Source organism: Triturus cristatus, chromosome 12, assembly GCF_964204655.1.
Source record: "Triturus cristatus chromosome 12, aTriCri1.1, whole genome shotgun sequence".
NCBI classification, from domain to species: domain Eukaryota; kingdom Metazoa; phylum Chordata; class Amphibia; order Caudata; family Salamandridae; genus Triturus; species Triturus cristatus.
Window position 1 is genome coordinate 837,508,447 of NC_140595.1, and position 17,667 is coordinate 837,526,113.

Sequence of the window (17,667 nt, forward strand, 5' to 3'; positions counted from 1 at the left end):
GGAAGGTGAGTGAAGGGTGATGGCGGAAGAGACCAGGGCTGTCCTAGATCTCAGCTAAGATCAGCCAAGGAAGGTGAGCAAAGGGTGATGAAGGCAGATTTAATGAGCAAGATATGGTCAAACAAACATTTCAGAGGAACAAGTCTCAGTGGGACAGCCAGGAAATTATAGGAACCATTCCATCACCCTGCAATGTTTAAGGACAGAACTCCTTTTGGAAAAAGGTTCCATACCATCACATTGTAGGTCTTCCTAAATCATTAGACTCAAGCTCCAGGTGGGTGGGACATTCAACATGTCAAACACATCAACACGGGCGAACTGTGGTGATTCAGTGCCACGTCAAAGCTTCATGGGCACATTGGTGGACCAGTACCCTAAGTTGTGCCATCTGGAGGGTACCTCTGCATCTTAGATCAAACCGTGGCCAGCACAAGACTGAGCACAAAGCTAATTTAACACTGTTATTCTCGTATGACGAGGGAGCTATGGGCCTGACTGTAATGATGTGCGTGAACATGCTTTGTCACAGGGGGCTTTGACGAACTCTATGGCACACTGTGCTGAACTCTTCTCCAAGAGGTGGCGGGGAAGAGTTGTGTACTAAGAACGGTGGATATATTTTCACAGTTCATTAAAGCCAAGTCTATAAACTGTCTTGTGTTACAGCTTGACTGTAGAGGACTCATGGTAAACTCTTTAATATACTATTAACACTGTCACCAGATCGGACTACGCTTTGGAAACGGCTGTTCTACTCCATTCCACTTCTTTGGTGATTGGTTCACTGTTTCCGAAAGGATCACATTTGGTTTTAAGTACACAGCGTTTGATCATTTCAGACCTAACCCCAAACAGTAGTGTGGTTTGAGTTTTCAACAAGAGACAATCCCTACTCTGAAACCATTCCCCGCCGAGACCAGTCCCCGCCCGAGCTACGCTCTCTGAAATGTAACCCCAGTGGGAGGTTCTTTGAATTTCTCCCCCTCATGTGCAAGCTTCACTTCTGCTGAAATCAGATCATCTCAGCGGATCTCCATTGTGTGACAATGAAGGGGAGCTGGTCGGGTCACAAGTAAATATCTGTTTCATCGCTTTTCATGCATCTACCTGTAACCAAAACCCCGATCAGAAGTCTGAGGAGATTCACAAACTGTGATTACAGCTGTTCAACAGCGAAACGCTGGGGATTCCAGGAGGTCCTGGCTCGAGTCTAGAAAGGCACCTCACCCTTTGATCATCAGCCCTTGAACAAGACTTAGACTGATGACTCACTGCCCACTCTGCTCAAAATGCTACATTTGTTCCACATGGCATGGCAGAGCAATCTACACTTCACCACCCAACATCAATACATACAATGCAAACCATACAACCAGGTGGTCTTCAGCCGCGCGCTCAGCTTCGTGAGCATGATCAAATATTCACTTGGAAAAAGTCAGTCACAGGGCAGGTGCAAGAACAGGCTGCAAATGAATTGAGTTGGAAAAATATATTTGGCATGTTTATTGGCATTTCCGTGAAACCCACGACAAATTAGTAAACATCCAAAAAATACAAAAAGTAGACTAGTCTGATTCCAGGACAAGTGACAATACATGATTTCCATGCATTGCATACAATGGAGCGCTGGACAGAGTACGGGCGCTCTGATCAGAAGGTTGAAGCGCTCAATGGACGAGCTACAGTGGGAGGAGACTACGGTGGGAGGATCCTAGGAACGCTACCAGGTGCTCTCAGGAAAAAACATTTGAAGGAGGGCGTTGCTGTCAATGAACTGTTCCTGTGGTGATAGTGATGGCCTCACTACCCCAAGTGAGGGGCATAAGAGGGAGATAAAAGGGAGCGAGGAGTGACACAAAGTCCGCAAATGTGAAGGTAAAGAGTCTGATTTTCAGTCTTGGAGGATTTAATATCTGCCCATTTCCATCTTTCCACCCAAGACATCAATGCTAAAATCTACCTGTCTAGCCATCATACAACAATTATACGAGCGTGCAAGAGTGAATATACATCCCCTAAAAAGCATCATGGTACACCGTTTAGGTTTTATATTGCCAACAATTGTTTTTTGTTAAGTATAAAAGATTTTGATTTCAAGGGATGAAAGTAGTGTGCAGGAGTAAGTAATAAAATATAATTGTTTAAAAGGCTTTAAACACGCATGGGCTACATTAAAGAAAAAGTCCGAGAGACAGGACGTCTTAGTAATAATGTTAGTGATCACTCTTTGGGGGCTTCATGTGGAAACAGGGTGTCTAGAATTACTGAACACAATCAGAAATGATTTCCACTAGCTTTAGGATGCGTGTAATACTTGTGCAGCCTCCATGCCAATCCTGTTTTTTCTTTTACCTCCTCCAGCTTTCTGAGGCACCAATATATTGTAGAAGTCTGATGTGTACAGAGGTCACATACAGCTCCTACAGAGGACAGTGTAAACCCCATTTACTAGAGGCCAACAATACAAAGCAGATGCTTTGTGCTACGGGATGCCCATCCCAGGGTGAGGGCCTGCTTTGCACTTGGGCGAGGAGCAGCTGAACAGCCATTTAAAAACTACCACTTGGGTGGACGCCTTGGAGGAGGCTGTGATAAAATACTGAAAACACAATTTTCATTTAGTCCGCCATTTCCCTACCCACCACAGCCACCTTCCCTTCAGCCACTCACCGGAAGAAAGACAAAGCATTATTTACGATGAACAAAGGTATGGGTGCCCCTGAATGTGACACCGAGAGGTGTACCATAAACTCACTGGTGCTGCGATGCGTATCCACCAGAGGGGCGTGCTTACCAACCACCAATCTCATGGAATCAATGTGCTTCCTGAATGCTCCTTCAGAAGTACCCTGCAGCTCTGTGGTTACTTGGGTGAACATTAGGAACCACTTCTACCAGTCAATTCCGCAGCCTTACTGTGGCACGTTCATCTTTAAGAGTACGGATTAAAATCTCTAAGCCGACAATCCGCACACAAGCGTGGCGCTGAAGGACGCGCCTGGTCCTTATGGAGAGCTTCAACCAACGCCGCTCGTATGATGGACTGCCAGTCGATGGTGGCCAATGATTCAAAGTTATACAGATGTTAATGCGTATACGCCGTTGGCCAAGCTCTAGCATGCCCCAACGTCACGAAAAGGCAGTCCACTGGAGAGAGCGAAAGGAGTTGACATTAGAGTTCACTCATCCCCAATAATGGTAATGGACTAACCAGAATTTCACCATAATGTTTGCACCACTTCCCCCATCCTCGGATTGCTATTCTGCAGTCTTAAGATGTAATCTGCATTACTACCAAATGTCAAAGACCCCTGTGCACAGAAATACAGGCCCCGGAGGAAGCTGAAGAGCCGAGTGAAAGAGTGTCCAATGGGATGTAGGCGGACACAGGAGTTACAGCACGTGGTATGCTCAGATGGCCACCAAGCAAACATGGAATGGAAAAAAGGCTTCTAAATCAAGTTTGACCCTCACAACGGAGGCAAAGTGTAGCCCCCGTGTGAAAACCCATGTTCACATTTTTGACTGATACACAGGAGCGTTATAATGGCCAGCGCTACACGACTACTCTTGCCTTGGAACCAAACATCTCAACAAGATGAGCCCAGTGGCTTGAACATTCTCCGCGAAGAGATTCTGCCTTTTCACCTGTACCTCTGCACAAGTAGTCTCTTGGTGGTCACCTGTACCTTGCACGAGCAGCCGCCACCGGAATATTTCAGCATGGCTGCTCATACACTTCTTGAAAAGTGACCCCAGCGGTTACCTGTAACTAATCTCCTGATCAGTCCAAATGGTCCCATCATTTCTGGCCCCACTGTGGCTCCCTTCTAGGGATGGAACCAGTTTCCATGTCTCAGAGTGGACAGAGGTGGTTAATAGAACACAGGTACTGACTGCCCTCTGTACACATGAGGAACCAAAGAATTCTTCATTCCTGAAGAAGGAAGCGAGAGGGGTCCAGTCACACGATGCCTCTACAAACGCGCCTAGGCTAGATGAAGGGTGCGGCTCTGCAGACTAACTACATCACCACTACAAACTGAGTGACCATTGTGTGGTGCAAAGCAAAACACACAGTACAAGGGAAATGTTCTCCAAAGCAACTATGGCATCAACTCAACTGCACTGAACCATAGGGTCTTCCTGAAGATTTTCAACCAGAAGCAACACGATGTGAAAATACCCAGGAAGACACAGGAAGCAACATTTATGTCCCGTTTCAGAACAATTGAAGAATTTCAGGTAAACACTGGGCCTAACCCCAGGGGGTTTCCCCAGGAGGGTTCTTACACCGTCCCTCAGGTGAAACCTTTCCCGCTACTCCTAGGAATGACAGGTTCCTGGCACTCTTTATAGTGCCAGAGCTCTAGGAGTCTCCCCCATATAAAGAGAGCCTTCTACTGGGCCCCGCTGAGCACACACACAAGTACCACTCAACGTACTGCATCTCAAGACCCCAGGAGGAGGAGTCCTTTCACCGAAGGCTACTCATGGAATACAGGTCTTCATGCGGTACTTGCGACAGGGGTCGTGCTTCATAAAAGACGATAACTGCTCAATACTGGTCTGGCCGGAGAAGGATCTGGCACTTCTAGAAAAACAACGTAACCCAGAGGAAAATGAATGCGACAACCCAAGGAAAGGAGTCCTCTGCCCCGAAAAGTGCAGGCTAATAACCCAATACTTCACCGCACGTGAGAAGGGATCTGAGGCATTCCTTTTCTTGTGCTCACTCAACCACTGTGGCACACGCAGGCGAAAGATACTGAATACCACCAGATACCCCGTGGTCATACCCCAAGGCAATGCCAGTGACACCATAAGAAGCATGCTTCGCTAGAACCAACGGCAGCCAACACATGCAGGAGCATGCTTGGCTGTGTCCAGTGGAATTTCGCCTCTGGACCATGATTGGCCAACATCTCAAAACATCTGTTGTCTTCAGAGCGTGTTTGGCTGTAGCCTGAAAAACCTGCCCCCCTTTAAAGTAAGTTGACCAAGAGCCAAGGACTATGACCTCTCCAAAGTGTGTTTGGCCAGGAGCCAAGGAATCTGCCCACTCCAGAGCATGCAATGTCAAAACCCCCCAAAAATACATTATTTCACAGCATGTCTTCCCAAGACCCAATGACTATGTACTTTGAGGAGAATGATTGGCCAAGAGTCAAAGAACATCTTCCCACGAGAATATGCTTGGCAAAGATCCAAGAATCTGTCCACTCCAGAGCCTTCATGGCAAAACTGCAAGGGATACGATCCCTCCAGAGCACGGTTGGTCATGACCCGAAGGACCTTTCCCCTGCGACATGGTTGCCCACTAGCCAAGGAACCTGCCCCTTCCACAGAATGCTGTCATAAATCAAGCTGTGTCCTTCAGAGCAAATATTCGGTGCCCTTCTGGGGCAGGAGGAGCCCTGACCCCAGCACCAGGTCTCCTGCAAAGCAAGCTTGGTCAAGACCCAACCAACACTTGGCCAAGATGCCCGGTAGTCGTCTCTCCCTGAAGACACTTGGCCCTGAAGGCAGATGATCATTTGCCAAGACTCGGTTTAGCGAAAGTAATACTGGATTATTGACAGGGTCCCTCCACCATGGAGGCAAACCGCTGGAATTCTACTTACCCTTTCTATTCCCCCAATAAAGTAGCAGTCCACTCCCTGCATTAAAAAGTAATGTGCTGCAGCAGGAACCCATAAGGGCGCCCTGCCTTCTCTAACACAATCACATTATGGCAGATGCTCAGGTCACTTCCTGGTGCAGTTCCGTGGCTAAAGGCTACCCCAGCAATCCGTTTAGTGGTCACACAATCTGCATTTAACACAAGTAATAAAGCCAGATGTGTCATTAGTGAGGAGCCCTAGGTAAAGGTGGGGTTCTGAGGTGGGTTAAACATTGATCGAGCCATGGACAGGCAGCGGCTCGGATAGCAGAGTCTCGTCTTGATTATCCGCTCCCCTGAAATGGCTGCTTGAGTGATTCTCTTCCTCCTCTTCATCATCAGATGAATCCACCTCCTCGTCATCAGGATGAGCCATAGACTCGGCCATGCTGCCGAAGGACTGCGTCCCAGTGGACGAGGAAGGCCGCAGCAGAGGAGTGCGCTCGGAGTCCCTTTCGTCCTCACCTTCCTCCTCATCAGCCCCTCGTTGGACCTCTTCGTCAGACTCAGAGTCCTCGGCAGCGTGCACCACCCTCTGCTTGCACACGGGGCAGGTCTTTTTGGTCTGGGTCAGCCAGGGGTCCACACACTTGCTGTGATAAGCTGGAAAAGGGTACAAAAACAGAGCCATCCCATCAGCATTTTTATCAACATTTATCAGCATTTGTATTAGCATACATACAGCTGGAATACTAACATTACACCAGCAGAATGAACCAATGCCACAGCCACAACAAAAACAGAAGCGGGGATTCCCAGATCAGCGTTCTTGCCAACAACGTTTCAAGGAAACCACTTGAATGCCACAAAATGGCAATCAAAAGCCAAGCGTGGTGTAAACAGAACACTAGTGACTTCAAGTTTTTAAGAATTGGAGCAGGGAATCGTCCCGGCGGGAGTGGGATGATCCCATCCCACCATTGGGTTGATTTTCTTGTTATGTATGTAAACTGTAAGTACGCTGCATTGAGATGCATGTTGGTTTTGTGGGAAGAGGGAATGTAATTGTTGGATTCTTTTTTTTTTAAATAATTTTGAGTGAGGTCGGTTTCAATGACGCTAATGTGTCAAGTGATTATTAATGCCTTTGGTCTTGTGGCATGGGGTCTATCCGGGTATATTATTATAATGCTTAAGACGCTAACTTGGAATGATGAGACAGCCTACGATTATAGACTGATGTACCTACATTCATGCATATTTCTTTTGTATTGATGAAAACGCGAAATAAAGTTAGAGAAAAAAAGTTTTTAAGAGTGAAAGCAGAAAGACGGCCCAGAGGAGGGGACAGAGCTGGCCAGGAGGGGGCAATAGTTAATTATGTGGACGTTAAGACGAAGGAGCCTCGGTGGAGCTACGTACGAGTACATCTCACTTCAAACCCTGGAGGTCTCTGCCTCACTGGATCATGTTTCTGGAGGGCGAGGCTGGGACACGCCATCCCCTGGCACAAAGACCACGTGTTTCTGCATATCAGGTGCCCGGTTACTAGTCGAGGGTGGGTCTTCTCAGCAATATGTGAGACATGCACATTTTGCGCACTGGTACCCATCATTTTTCATGACAAATTATCAACGCGGCCGCAGACCTTTTGCAGGCTTCCTTTGCAGTGTGCCTTTATTGGAAGGGGGGCTTTTAGTCCACAAAGCAGCGTCAATAGAACAAGGATCGCCGCTCTATTTATCACCCTCCTGCTGTGATTTGAAGTCCTTGAGAATCTCAGCTCTGTTTATAGACCCGGATGACTTTGCTGAAAAGTCCAGCAGGTGCTTCAGAGAACGGTCCCCTGCAACCAGTTCAACACAACTATTGCACGTTTTAAGAACAAACGTGGAATCTTTCGCCGTGAAGGTTGCGCTACAGAAGCTCTTTAAAAAGCCCCATCGCTTTTATGAGGATTCTGTGACATCCCTTCCTGTGCAGACTTTGAGACAGACACTCGAACCTCTCCCACTGCAGCACTTTCGCTCTGCTTCTCCAGCTGGAACCCCACCTTACTATGGCAATGTTTGCGGGGAGTCTGCCGTAGCATCGGCCCCCAGGTGCAGGACATACTCCCCAATACTGTGAGAAGGTTCAATCTGCGAGGCGGAGACAAGCTCACTGCCAATAAACCAATCGGAGCTGGCATTGCAAGTCTGGAGAGGGGATAAACCACTCAACTTTAGTCAAGGTGGGGACATGGGGTGCTGTGTCCACATAGTGCGCCTCGTAGTAGTGTACTCACCTTAGCACGGTTCTGAGCCCAGAACATGCCAACACAATGCTGGGTGCTCGCCTCAGCACGTCTGTGAGCACTCTCCGTGCACTCAGTGACACACCTGAGGGCACGCCCGTGTGCACACAGCTTTACAGACTAAATGCAAACTATTGTTATGTTCCATATATGTACCCCAATACAGGCTCAGGTACCTAACCTTTCACCTATATTCTCCCCTACATAACGGTTCTTGGGACTGACCTTTTACCCAGTTACGGTACTGCTTACAGGACGCAGGGTTTTCCCTGAAAACTAGCCTCATCCATTATGCATAAGGATTCTTGGAAACTCAGCAGGACTACCATCTCCTGCATAATAACTATGTACAAGGGTCATTCCTTCCGACATGACACAGCAAGGTAGAACCCCTGAGGGTACCACTTTGGGTACAGAAACACCATATCTTGCGGAGGTACTCAGAGGGAGGACAAAAGGACTTCCATGCTGACACACTAATGTGAGACATTGAGGCTCCTGCACGCACACACTCCAGCTCGCAGTGGTTTGACATCCCTTGCGGGGTGTTCATCTCGAGACCAAGACAGGTTCCCACAGTCTCTCACTTCAGGTAATGGGGTTGACTTTATCCTAGAGGCATTCTTGGCTTCTACACCTACATACATGCTAGGTACACTTCGATACATCTAGTTGGGGTCGCATTGTAGCAGTACGCATTTATTACTGTCATGTATTGTATATACTTGAGGGTATTCATTGTTTTAGCACGATGGTAGAAATCTACCATTCCTTTCCTCTGAGAGTGCTTATAATCATTCATATCTGTTACTGTCTAATGGTTGTTTCAGCACACCTAATTTACATTAGAATGACGCTGGTTCAATAAATGCTTATTGAAAAACGTCCCCGTTTATTCTGTGCATCTCTCTGAGAGAACGTGAGCACGAGTGACTGAGCGAAAAGTATCGCACTGTTTCCACGGTCCTGAGGGGTCAGGGTTGTCATGTTCGATAGTTGCCAAGAACTATTCTCTCCTCGGTAAGAGGGAATTCTAGTGGCACTGTGAGCGAGCTGGTATACAGGCCAACATACCCGTTGGGGGTGTCTAGAACCAGTCTGGACACCAATCCTACAGTGTATTTTGTCTAAACGAGCAGACCCTTTATAGGTTTGTAGGAACTACACGACATGGCGCCGTCAACGGTAAGTTTGGTACTTGTTTAACGGTCGAATCTGAGTAGTTCAGTCGTGCTTTTCTCAGAGACCCCTACTCACACCCTGAGACGTCTGGAGTGGGAAGGAAACTATTCCACCACAGCTGAGTAGGCATATCCTATGTATGTGCTGTAGGTTTAACAATATGGTAGGACAAACCGTTCCTATTGTGCATTAAACCTCTCTCAGTTCATTTGAAACTTTTTCAACAATGAAGAAGGCAACGCTGTCCCAGCACTATGTGCGGGTGCAGGAGTTGAGGGAGAACTAGAAGGGGAAATCAAGATGTCAGAAAATGTTAGAACTGCCCTTACTCTAAAACTAGCAGAATATTGAGTCTCAGCTAGGGGCAAGACAGTAACATTCGTGATTGAGGCTCACAAATCATATAGAACAGAGGAGTTCTATTCATGGGTTAAATTCCCACCAGCAAATGCACAATCAAAGACATTTCATTCTTACACTGAAGATGAAACACCAGATGAGTACTATCCGTATGAGGACATTTAAGTTCCGCTCACCTACCAGGAGCAAACAAACTGGTTTAAAGGCGCCCTCCCCACACAAAAGATAAAGTAAGACCAGGTCCGCTCGGAAGAGACAGGGCCACTTGGCCAGTCCTTGTGACTTACCAACCACATCCAGATATTGACTCAATGCCAGTAGCAGACTTACTTCCACTTCATAATGAAATAATAAAACTCTACAGAAACCTGAAACAGTTTGTGATGAGAACACTCATACTTCAGTCAACAAGGGCTACACCAACAGGACAAATTCAGGGATCTACAACTGAAATTACACCACAAACGCTACACGCAGCTATGGGTAAAATGCCCACTAAACGCGAGCAAATGCCATTCTAGATAGCTCAAAAAATAACACAGCTAGAGGCAGTATTTCCACACACAAGCCCTATAAAAAAACACAGAATGTTAACAATCTGCTTGCCAATAGGTATAGCTCCAGAGATAGAGGATTGTACCACTTGGGGTACAGTCAGTTCTCGCTGCCATATATACGAGAACTCATGGTATCCCGTCATTAGCGTTAATACCAGACGTATTAAGACAAATACAGACTGAGTATGGAGCAGAACCTGCTCTGAACTTAGGGATGAAATTATTAGGTAATTTTGTCCAGGTATCAGTGATGATATTAGCAAATATAAAAGGGGAGGCAGTAGCAGTGGCAATACGCCAACTTCTGAGGGATTTCACTCCTTAACAACAGGAACGTAAATTACCTAAACTTTTCAAAGACATCTATGCTGAATGGGTGGTCCTGAAAAGGATAACACCAAGCAAGCACCTGATTCTTCCAAGAAGAAATAGGATAACAACAACAACAAAAAAAGAATAGATCTCAGTCCAGGGGTAGGTCTCCTCAACAAGAGCCCTCCGAAAGGAGGTACAACTTTAGGAATAGGGATAACATTAAAAAACCAGACAGGTTTCAGGATACTGATACACATTCCTCTTGTTCCTTTCAGGGTTCACCAAGAAACTCCGAGAGGGAAGGATGGTAAGAACACAGACAAGAGCGTACAAAGTCCAGAGACACGCCACACACTTCAGATTATACTTCCAAGAAAGAAGAGAAGCAAAAATCTAAACACCAATTTAAAAAGAAGAAAGTAGCAGGTCTTAAAGTTAAATGTGCCCAGAATTCTGAGGACTCAACTTCTGAACAGGGAATGGGCTCTGATGATGCTAGACAGTGCAGCAGAAGTAACAATAGCTCGTCAGAACCTGATGGAATTTCTGGTGACAGCGGAGCTGAATGAGCATATCACGGTGGAAACACCGGATACAAGGGTAAGTGTCCCACATAGGTTACATGAGATAACTCCAAATAGAGGGGAACAAACCTACAAAAGTTAAAGGTCTCTTTTGGGAGAACCTGACTTTTGAATAGGACATCCTTTTAGCTGAAAGATTGGCCGCCTGAAATTGTTATGGATTGCCCAAAGAGAGAAACGGTAATTTCACCAGCTTTTTCCGACCTCGTTTCAATATACTTAAAACACATACATACAGGGGTGGGTGGTAGCCCTTGCTCCAGCACTTTATCGCAACCGAGTTGGGTGGGATACTGAGCCACCTCACCATATAATCCCAGTAAAAACTACTCCAGCTCCACAGAGACAGTACCCAATAAAACAAGAAGCAAAAAAACAGGTCAGGGAGCTCTTAGATCAACTTGAATACCAGGGTGTAATAGTAACTTGCACCTCTTCAATGAACAATCCTTTGTTTCCCGTAATGAAACCCGATAATTCATACCATCTAGTTTTAGAATATCGACAACTGAACATTTGCACTGAAACATTTGCAGTACAGAATGAACACATTGAGGCATTAATGGATAACATTATGTGGAGGAAAAAAAACAACACTGGATATTTCAAATCGATTCTTCTGCCAAAATATAGCGCCTGAAACTACCACATTGTCAGCGTTAGGTTCCCAGGGTCAATTGTGTCGACTCCCCCAAGGGTATACTTCAGAATTTGGATGAAGAGGCATTGTCCTATGTAGAGGATATTTATCTGACGGATGACTATTTAAAGGATCACTTGGACAGGGTGAGCAACATAATTTTGGGGTTCGCCTCGGAGGGCTATAAATTTAATTTAAAAAAATCAAAAATAGCCCACCTCAATGTCCTATTTTTGGGATATGAACTATAAAGTGAAGGGAAAAGTCTAGTAGTTAACTTTTTGGAAAAGTGTGCACTGCTCCAACCTCCTAAATCTTTGAAGAACTTACAATCCATATTGGGATTTATAAAGTTTGGCAAAACATACATTTTAGATTACGCAGAAAAAGTGAAACCTTTCTACTACTTAATCAGTCAGGCATTAGACACGGAACACACAGATATCCTTTGTTCCCTACAAGCTGACATGATAGCTTCAAAACAGTTGCAGACACTCGTGAATTTCCTCAAATTAGTGATCTACGTTATAGCGGGTCAATTGGGGTACACTTACCTAACCTTCAATGAAGGAGAAACAGTACCCATAGCATACAAATCACACCTGTACACAAATGCTGAAATGCACTTGGCTTCTACAGAGAAAATCCTGACAGCAGTACAGACCGCTGTAGTAAGAGAAAGAGCACTGGCTCAGGGGAAATAAATAATTGTCGTAATTCCAGTACCAGCCTTAGAGGCTGCTACAAAGGCGAGCGTTCCTAATGCTAAAGCCTTACATCCAAGATGGACACAATGGGCTAATTCTCTCACTGCAACATGTAGAATACAGATAGGACCCTACTCTAAAAACACAAGCATTTCTGCAATCTGAACAAGAATATCCTCTACCAAATGAAATAATGCCTCATGATCAGTATGAATATATTATTTACACTGACAGATCTTCTCAGCCAGCCGTAGGGAGTAAACAACAAGATAATGGTAGCTGTCATTGCTTCAAGCAAAAACAGCACCGCCTTACCGAAAGGTTTTCCACTCAAATACTCCTATAAGTTAGATGCAAATATTATTCCGTATGCTTAAATTCCAGGAGTGGGTGATAGAGTAATACCAAACCTGGATCACAGATTGGATTTAATTCTGGCTGCACACGGGGGTCTGGGTTCTGCACATGCAGGGATTACAGAGAGGGTTTCATTATTGAAACAGCCCTATTGGTGGCCTGGTTTAACTAAACAGACAAAGAATTTTGTCCTAAATTGCGACATCTGCCAGCAGATGAAGGGTTCCACCGTAGCACTTCCAGCGCAGACACCCTTACTAATATCAGACAGACCACTTGCTTGTTTCTATTTGGACCACTGCGGCCCTCTACAATTGGATGGGGCTTCCAATGAGAGATAAATTACTTTTATTTGATTTAGTTCAAATCATAAAAGGGTGGCACATCCACCAATATACACAGAGTACAAGGACGATTATATCAATGCATTAATTAACATGAATCTCATAAAATTTACTAGAACGATTATATCAATGCATTAATTAACATGAGTCTCATTAAAATTTATAATAAAACAAGTTTAAAAGGATAGACGTGGGTTGGTGATCTAAAAGGAGACTAGTACCGTAGATTGAATCGAGTGAGTCCAGGATAAAGTGCTTGGTGCTGTAAACTAATAGTCTGCAATAGAAAAAAATGTTCATTTATACTTTCTCTAGGCTAGAGACTACTACCGTTGTTAATTTCCTATTATTTCGCCAGGGTGAAGTATATGGGGCTGTAATAAATGGACTTCAAATTCTTAATTGCAATTTATCACCTTGTAGCCCCAGTTAGTTCTAAGTGGCAGTCCCTCTTTTCCAGTTCCTTTGCTGCAATAGTCAGAAACGTTATTGCCTTACAAGCCAGTTTTACTGTTGAGCCTCCTAGGCATTTGATTACAGCAGTTCTGCAAGTCCTCATTTGTTCTTTTTTCAATAGTGGCCGTAGAAGGGTTGGGTTTTCAAATACATAGTAGGTGAAGTACTGACTCTTCTCCTTGGCCACACAGGCGGCAATCCATTGTGGGCCACGCCCGCTTCCATTTTGGAGTGAGATCTTTTGATGAATACACACCCAGTCTCAATAAAATCAATTTCAGCTTTTTTTGATTTGCGAAATGTTCTGTCAGGTATGATTGAGGTTTTAGCTTTTTGTATGTTGGTATTACCATCCAGGCGTTGGTTTTTTAAATCAAGGCGGCTTTGTCTATTGCCTGAGATTGTAGCTTGATGGTTTTGTTGACTACTTGTTTAAATTCCTCCAGCCAGCAATTATGTGTTAAAGAATCTTCCTCCGCTGCCCTCAGTCTCCAATAATATTTGACAAGTGCCCCCTTGTCTTGTTGGAATCTGATTTTTTAACCCGAATTCCAGTCTGATCAAGGCTTGTGGAATATGGCGCAGAATTTAAAATAGATTCTTAAAGAGTCGAGTTTGAGCAGTATTTAAAATTATTGCATCCTTTGTGTTTAGAAGTTCAGAACCATACGTAATTGATGGCAAAAATGTTGCCGCCACAACTGTCAATAAGTGTGTTGTTGAAATGTCGCTTAGTTTTTTTTTGTGCAAAATTTTAAATGCGAATGGCAGCTGTTTTGCTTTGACTTTCCCTAGTTCTAGATGTTGCTTGAAACTAAGGTGTTGGTCTAACAGTACCCCCAGATATTTATATGTTCCCACCTGATCCAGGGGGTCACTGTTTATTGTCCAGGTACATTTTGGTTGTTTTTTATGCGAGTTTGAAAAAAACATAACTTTTGTTTTCTGAAAATTTATGATTAGTTGAACTGAAGCTGTGTATAGTGCTAATTGATTTATCAAGCACTGTAGACCTCTGGGCGTTTGAGATAGCAGCACTATGTCGTCCGCATATTGTAAACTTGTTGTTCGAACATTGCCCAGTTTTGGGGGGTCCCCTTGTGCTAGGCGAAGGTTATTGTCTAGGTTAGCTGTGTAGATGTTGAATAAACAGGGAGCCAAAACACATCCCTGTTTTAAGCCATTTACGGTCGAGATTTTATTAGTTAAACTTTGACCATCCCCCATTTTGATTTGGACCCATGTTTTTGAGTATAGGTTAATGATTTCATCTAACAATTTTGTGGGGGCTCCCCAAGACTTCATTTTAGCCCAAAGTAAAGATCTAGGGACCTTATCAAAGGCTGCTTTGAGATCTACAAAGCAGGTATACAAAACCTTTGAATTAACTATTGCCTGGTTGGCCAGGAGCGTGACAGCTGATAAGTTTGTTAGGGTGCCCATCCCTGCTCGAAAACCTGTTTGCGCATTAGGGATCAGTTTTGTATGGTTGACCCAATCCTCTAGATCTTTCAGCAGATTCGTTGCGAAACTTTTTGGCCTCAACATCGATAAGTGCAATTAATCTGTAGTTGGAAGGATCGGAACAAGCCCTTGATTTATGGATTGGTTGCAGGAGGCTTCCTCGCTATGAATCTGGAATGGTGCCGGTCTCTAGTGTATATGCGAACAGCGAGGTTAAGCGAACAGAACAGAATGCTGGATCTTTTTTTTAATAAAGCGTTGGGTAGACCATTTGGTCCCGGAGCTTCATCAGATCTTTGCTTCTTTATTGCATACAAAACCTGTTTTTGTGTGAGCTGTAGATGGTAGTCTTGGGGGTCGGACCTTGAGGTTTCAAGCAAGCATAGAAGCGAATTACCTTCTGGCTGGTTGATTTGAGGGTGGGGGAGGGATTTCGATCTTGATGTATAGATCGTAGGCTCTAGTATTTGATTGCTTCTTGATGTTAGCTCCTGGGAGTTCGATCCCTGATTGATGGTTGTCCAGTTCCCTTTGTTTAAAGTGGTCTTATTGATCCTGGTCTCCTTTGATGTTTTGTTTTTGACGCCGGCCCCTGAGGGGGTCAGAGTGTTGAATGTGGCCTCTATATGCACTCTCCACGTATGTTCCGTTATTTCTGAATTGAAGTACCTATTCTTCCCATTTGTTAGGAGATTAATGAGTGCCCAAAACTGTTTTGAATTTTGTTTCTTGCTGACAAAGCATTTTCGTCCAGAATTGCTCCTGGTAGGAGTCTCTCAGGCATGTTGGGTGCCCTGAGTTCTCAAAAGTCTGTGAAATTTATTTAGTTGTCTTTTTTTGTCCTTAAGGTGTGTGTATACCAAGCTGCCCCGGTTGGCATGAACAAATTTTTGCTTTTAGATTTGTTTGAAAATATTGTATTTAATCTTTTGACATAAGTCTCCCAGGCTTCTTTACCTAAGGATTTTGTCTCATAGGGAGTCAATAGCTCAAAACACGACTCCATAATTGCATCTACGTTGTTGTTGTTTTAGGTTATATGGTTGGGTTGCTAGTGTGAGGGCACTTGCTGGCTGTGTTCTTTCTTGCTTGATGGTTAATCTAAAAGATTGAGGATAATGATCACTATCTGCTCTTTCCTTTATTTGGAAATTTGAAATAAGAGGAAATAGATCGGGATCCACTAGCGTGAAGTCAATAGTTACTCTCGGTTTACCGGTTACTCTTGTGAAGGCTGCCGGACTATCCTGTGGGCTTCTTCCATTCAAGGTGAACAGTGAAAGATTGCCCATTAATGCGGCGCATCTCTTGCCTGATGTATCGCATCTAGAAGAATTGCCCTGCCTGGCTTGCATGTATGATGGTAGGTTTTCTGCTTGGGCTTGCATTAGATTCATATTGAAGTCCCTGGATAATATGATGTTGGCATGTGAGTAGGCGTGTTTTAAAACTCTGAGTGCTGTAGCCAGTTGTTGGACATTTCTCCCCTTCTGCTTATAAGCGGGATGGATGTAGATGTTCAAAATTAACGAAGTGCAAGATGACGGGGCCTCTAGTTTTGTGCATTGCATCCAGGGAGAATCCAAATCAATGTCCTCAACTTTCCATAAAATGTCTGTTGAAATGTAGGTCGATAGACCACCTTTTGGTCTACTGTGATTTGCCTCCTTTATTGCTGGGTTAAGGTGTTCTTTATAACCTACTATAGGGGTATTTATTGTTTGCCATGTTTCTTGGAATAACAGTATATCATACTGTAGGATGAAATTTACGAAGTTTATTTCATCTAGTTTGGAAGATAAACCGTTCACGTTCCAGGAACAAAAGTTGCAGCCTTGAGCTATTTTGGAGTTGTTGTATAAATATGTTCATGGTGCGTCATATTTTATGTTTGTAGAGTTCGATTGTAAATTGTCCTCAAAGGTAGATGTTTCAAGGGGTAAGAGTGTGATTGTGATATGCCTGATTGATTGGCCAGCACCTGTTGCTTGATCCGAATTGTTGGGACCTCTGGATCCTTTTAATATGCCCCCTGTGCCTTGCAGTTGTTGTAGTGGGCTTGGATAGCACAGTGATTCCACCTTTTTTTATTCTATGCCCCATGCTGCGATGGCCTTCTTATACCTCAGGATCTGGTCTGGGATGAGTTCATCTATCCAAGTTGCTATTGTTATTTCAGACCCCATTTGATTCGAATTGGGTTTGAATTCAATTCTTTCCAGATCCCTTGATTTAATGTGATTCAGGGCTGGAAGGGTCTCTAATAGCCTTATTATTGCACTCCTATTTAATATTTTGTGGGATCCTCTTGAGGTGTAGTGTGGGACCAGCTCTATCTGGTTGCTGCCTTTTGTATGAGGAACATTCGGTTCTGTTTTCTTTCCATTGATCATGGGCCTTTTTGATACTTCAGTTATACATTGACTAAGAAACGCCCATTGGTGATTTACTCCAACTTGATTTTGTTGGATTTGTTCAATGGACTCGCTGCCTTCCCGGCAATGAGAGCTTTTGTTCATTTCTTTGATGACCCTACAGCCCTCTGGGACTTCCGATTGCCTGGCGGAGTCATCCTGAGTGGGAATTTCTTTTGATGTTATCCTAAATTCCTGAGAAGGTTGTGTACTGGTTTTTTGAGTATTGTTGGTTAGCGTGTTGTTGGGTTCCCTCTTAACCGAAGGTTTGAATGTGTCATATATTTTGGTTGCTAGTGAAGTTTTGGTGCTTTCTGTTTTAGGATTTCTTGAGACAGTGGCTTCTTTCCCTATTGAACGGTTAGGCTTCGGTGTCTTGTCCCTTA

The 17,667-nt window shown here is 44.4% G+C and overlaps 1 protein-coding gene across 1 annotated transcript in view; it reads right to left on the minus strand.

Annotated features, from left to right (window-relative positions):
• Positions 1–1,477: 1,477 nt before the first annotated feature.
• RNF167 (ring finger protein 167) overlaps positions 1,478–17,667 on the minus strand; it is a 490,868-nt gene continuing 474,678 nt past the window's right edge. Inside the window, exon 10 of the mRNA XM_085636818.1 lies at positions 1,478–6,268. Within this exon, the coding sequence (XP_085492944.1) occupies positions 5,892–6,268 (377 nt within the window). The 3' untranslated portion in view covers positions 1,478–5,891. The remainder of the gene's footprint in view (positions 6,269–17,667) is intronic.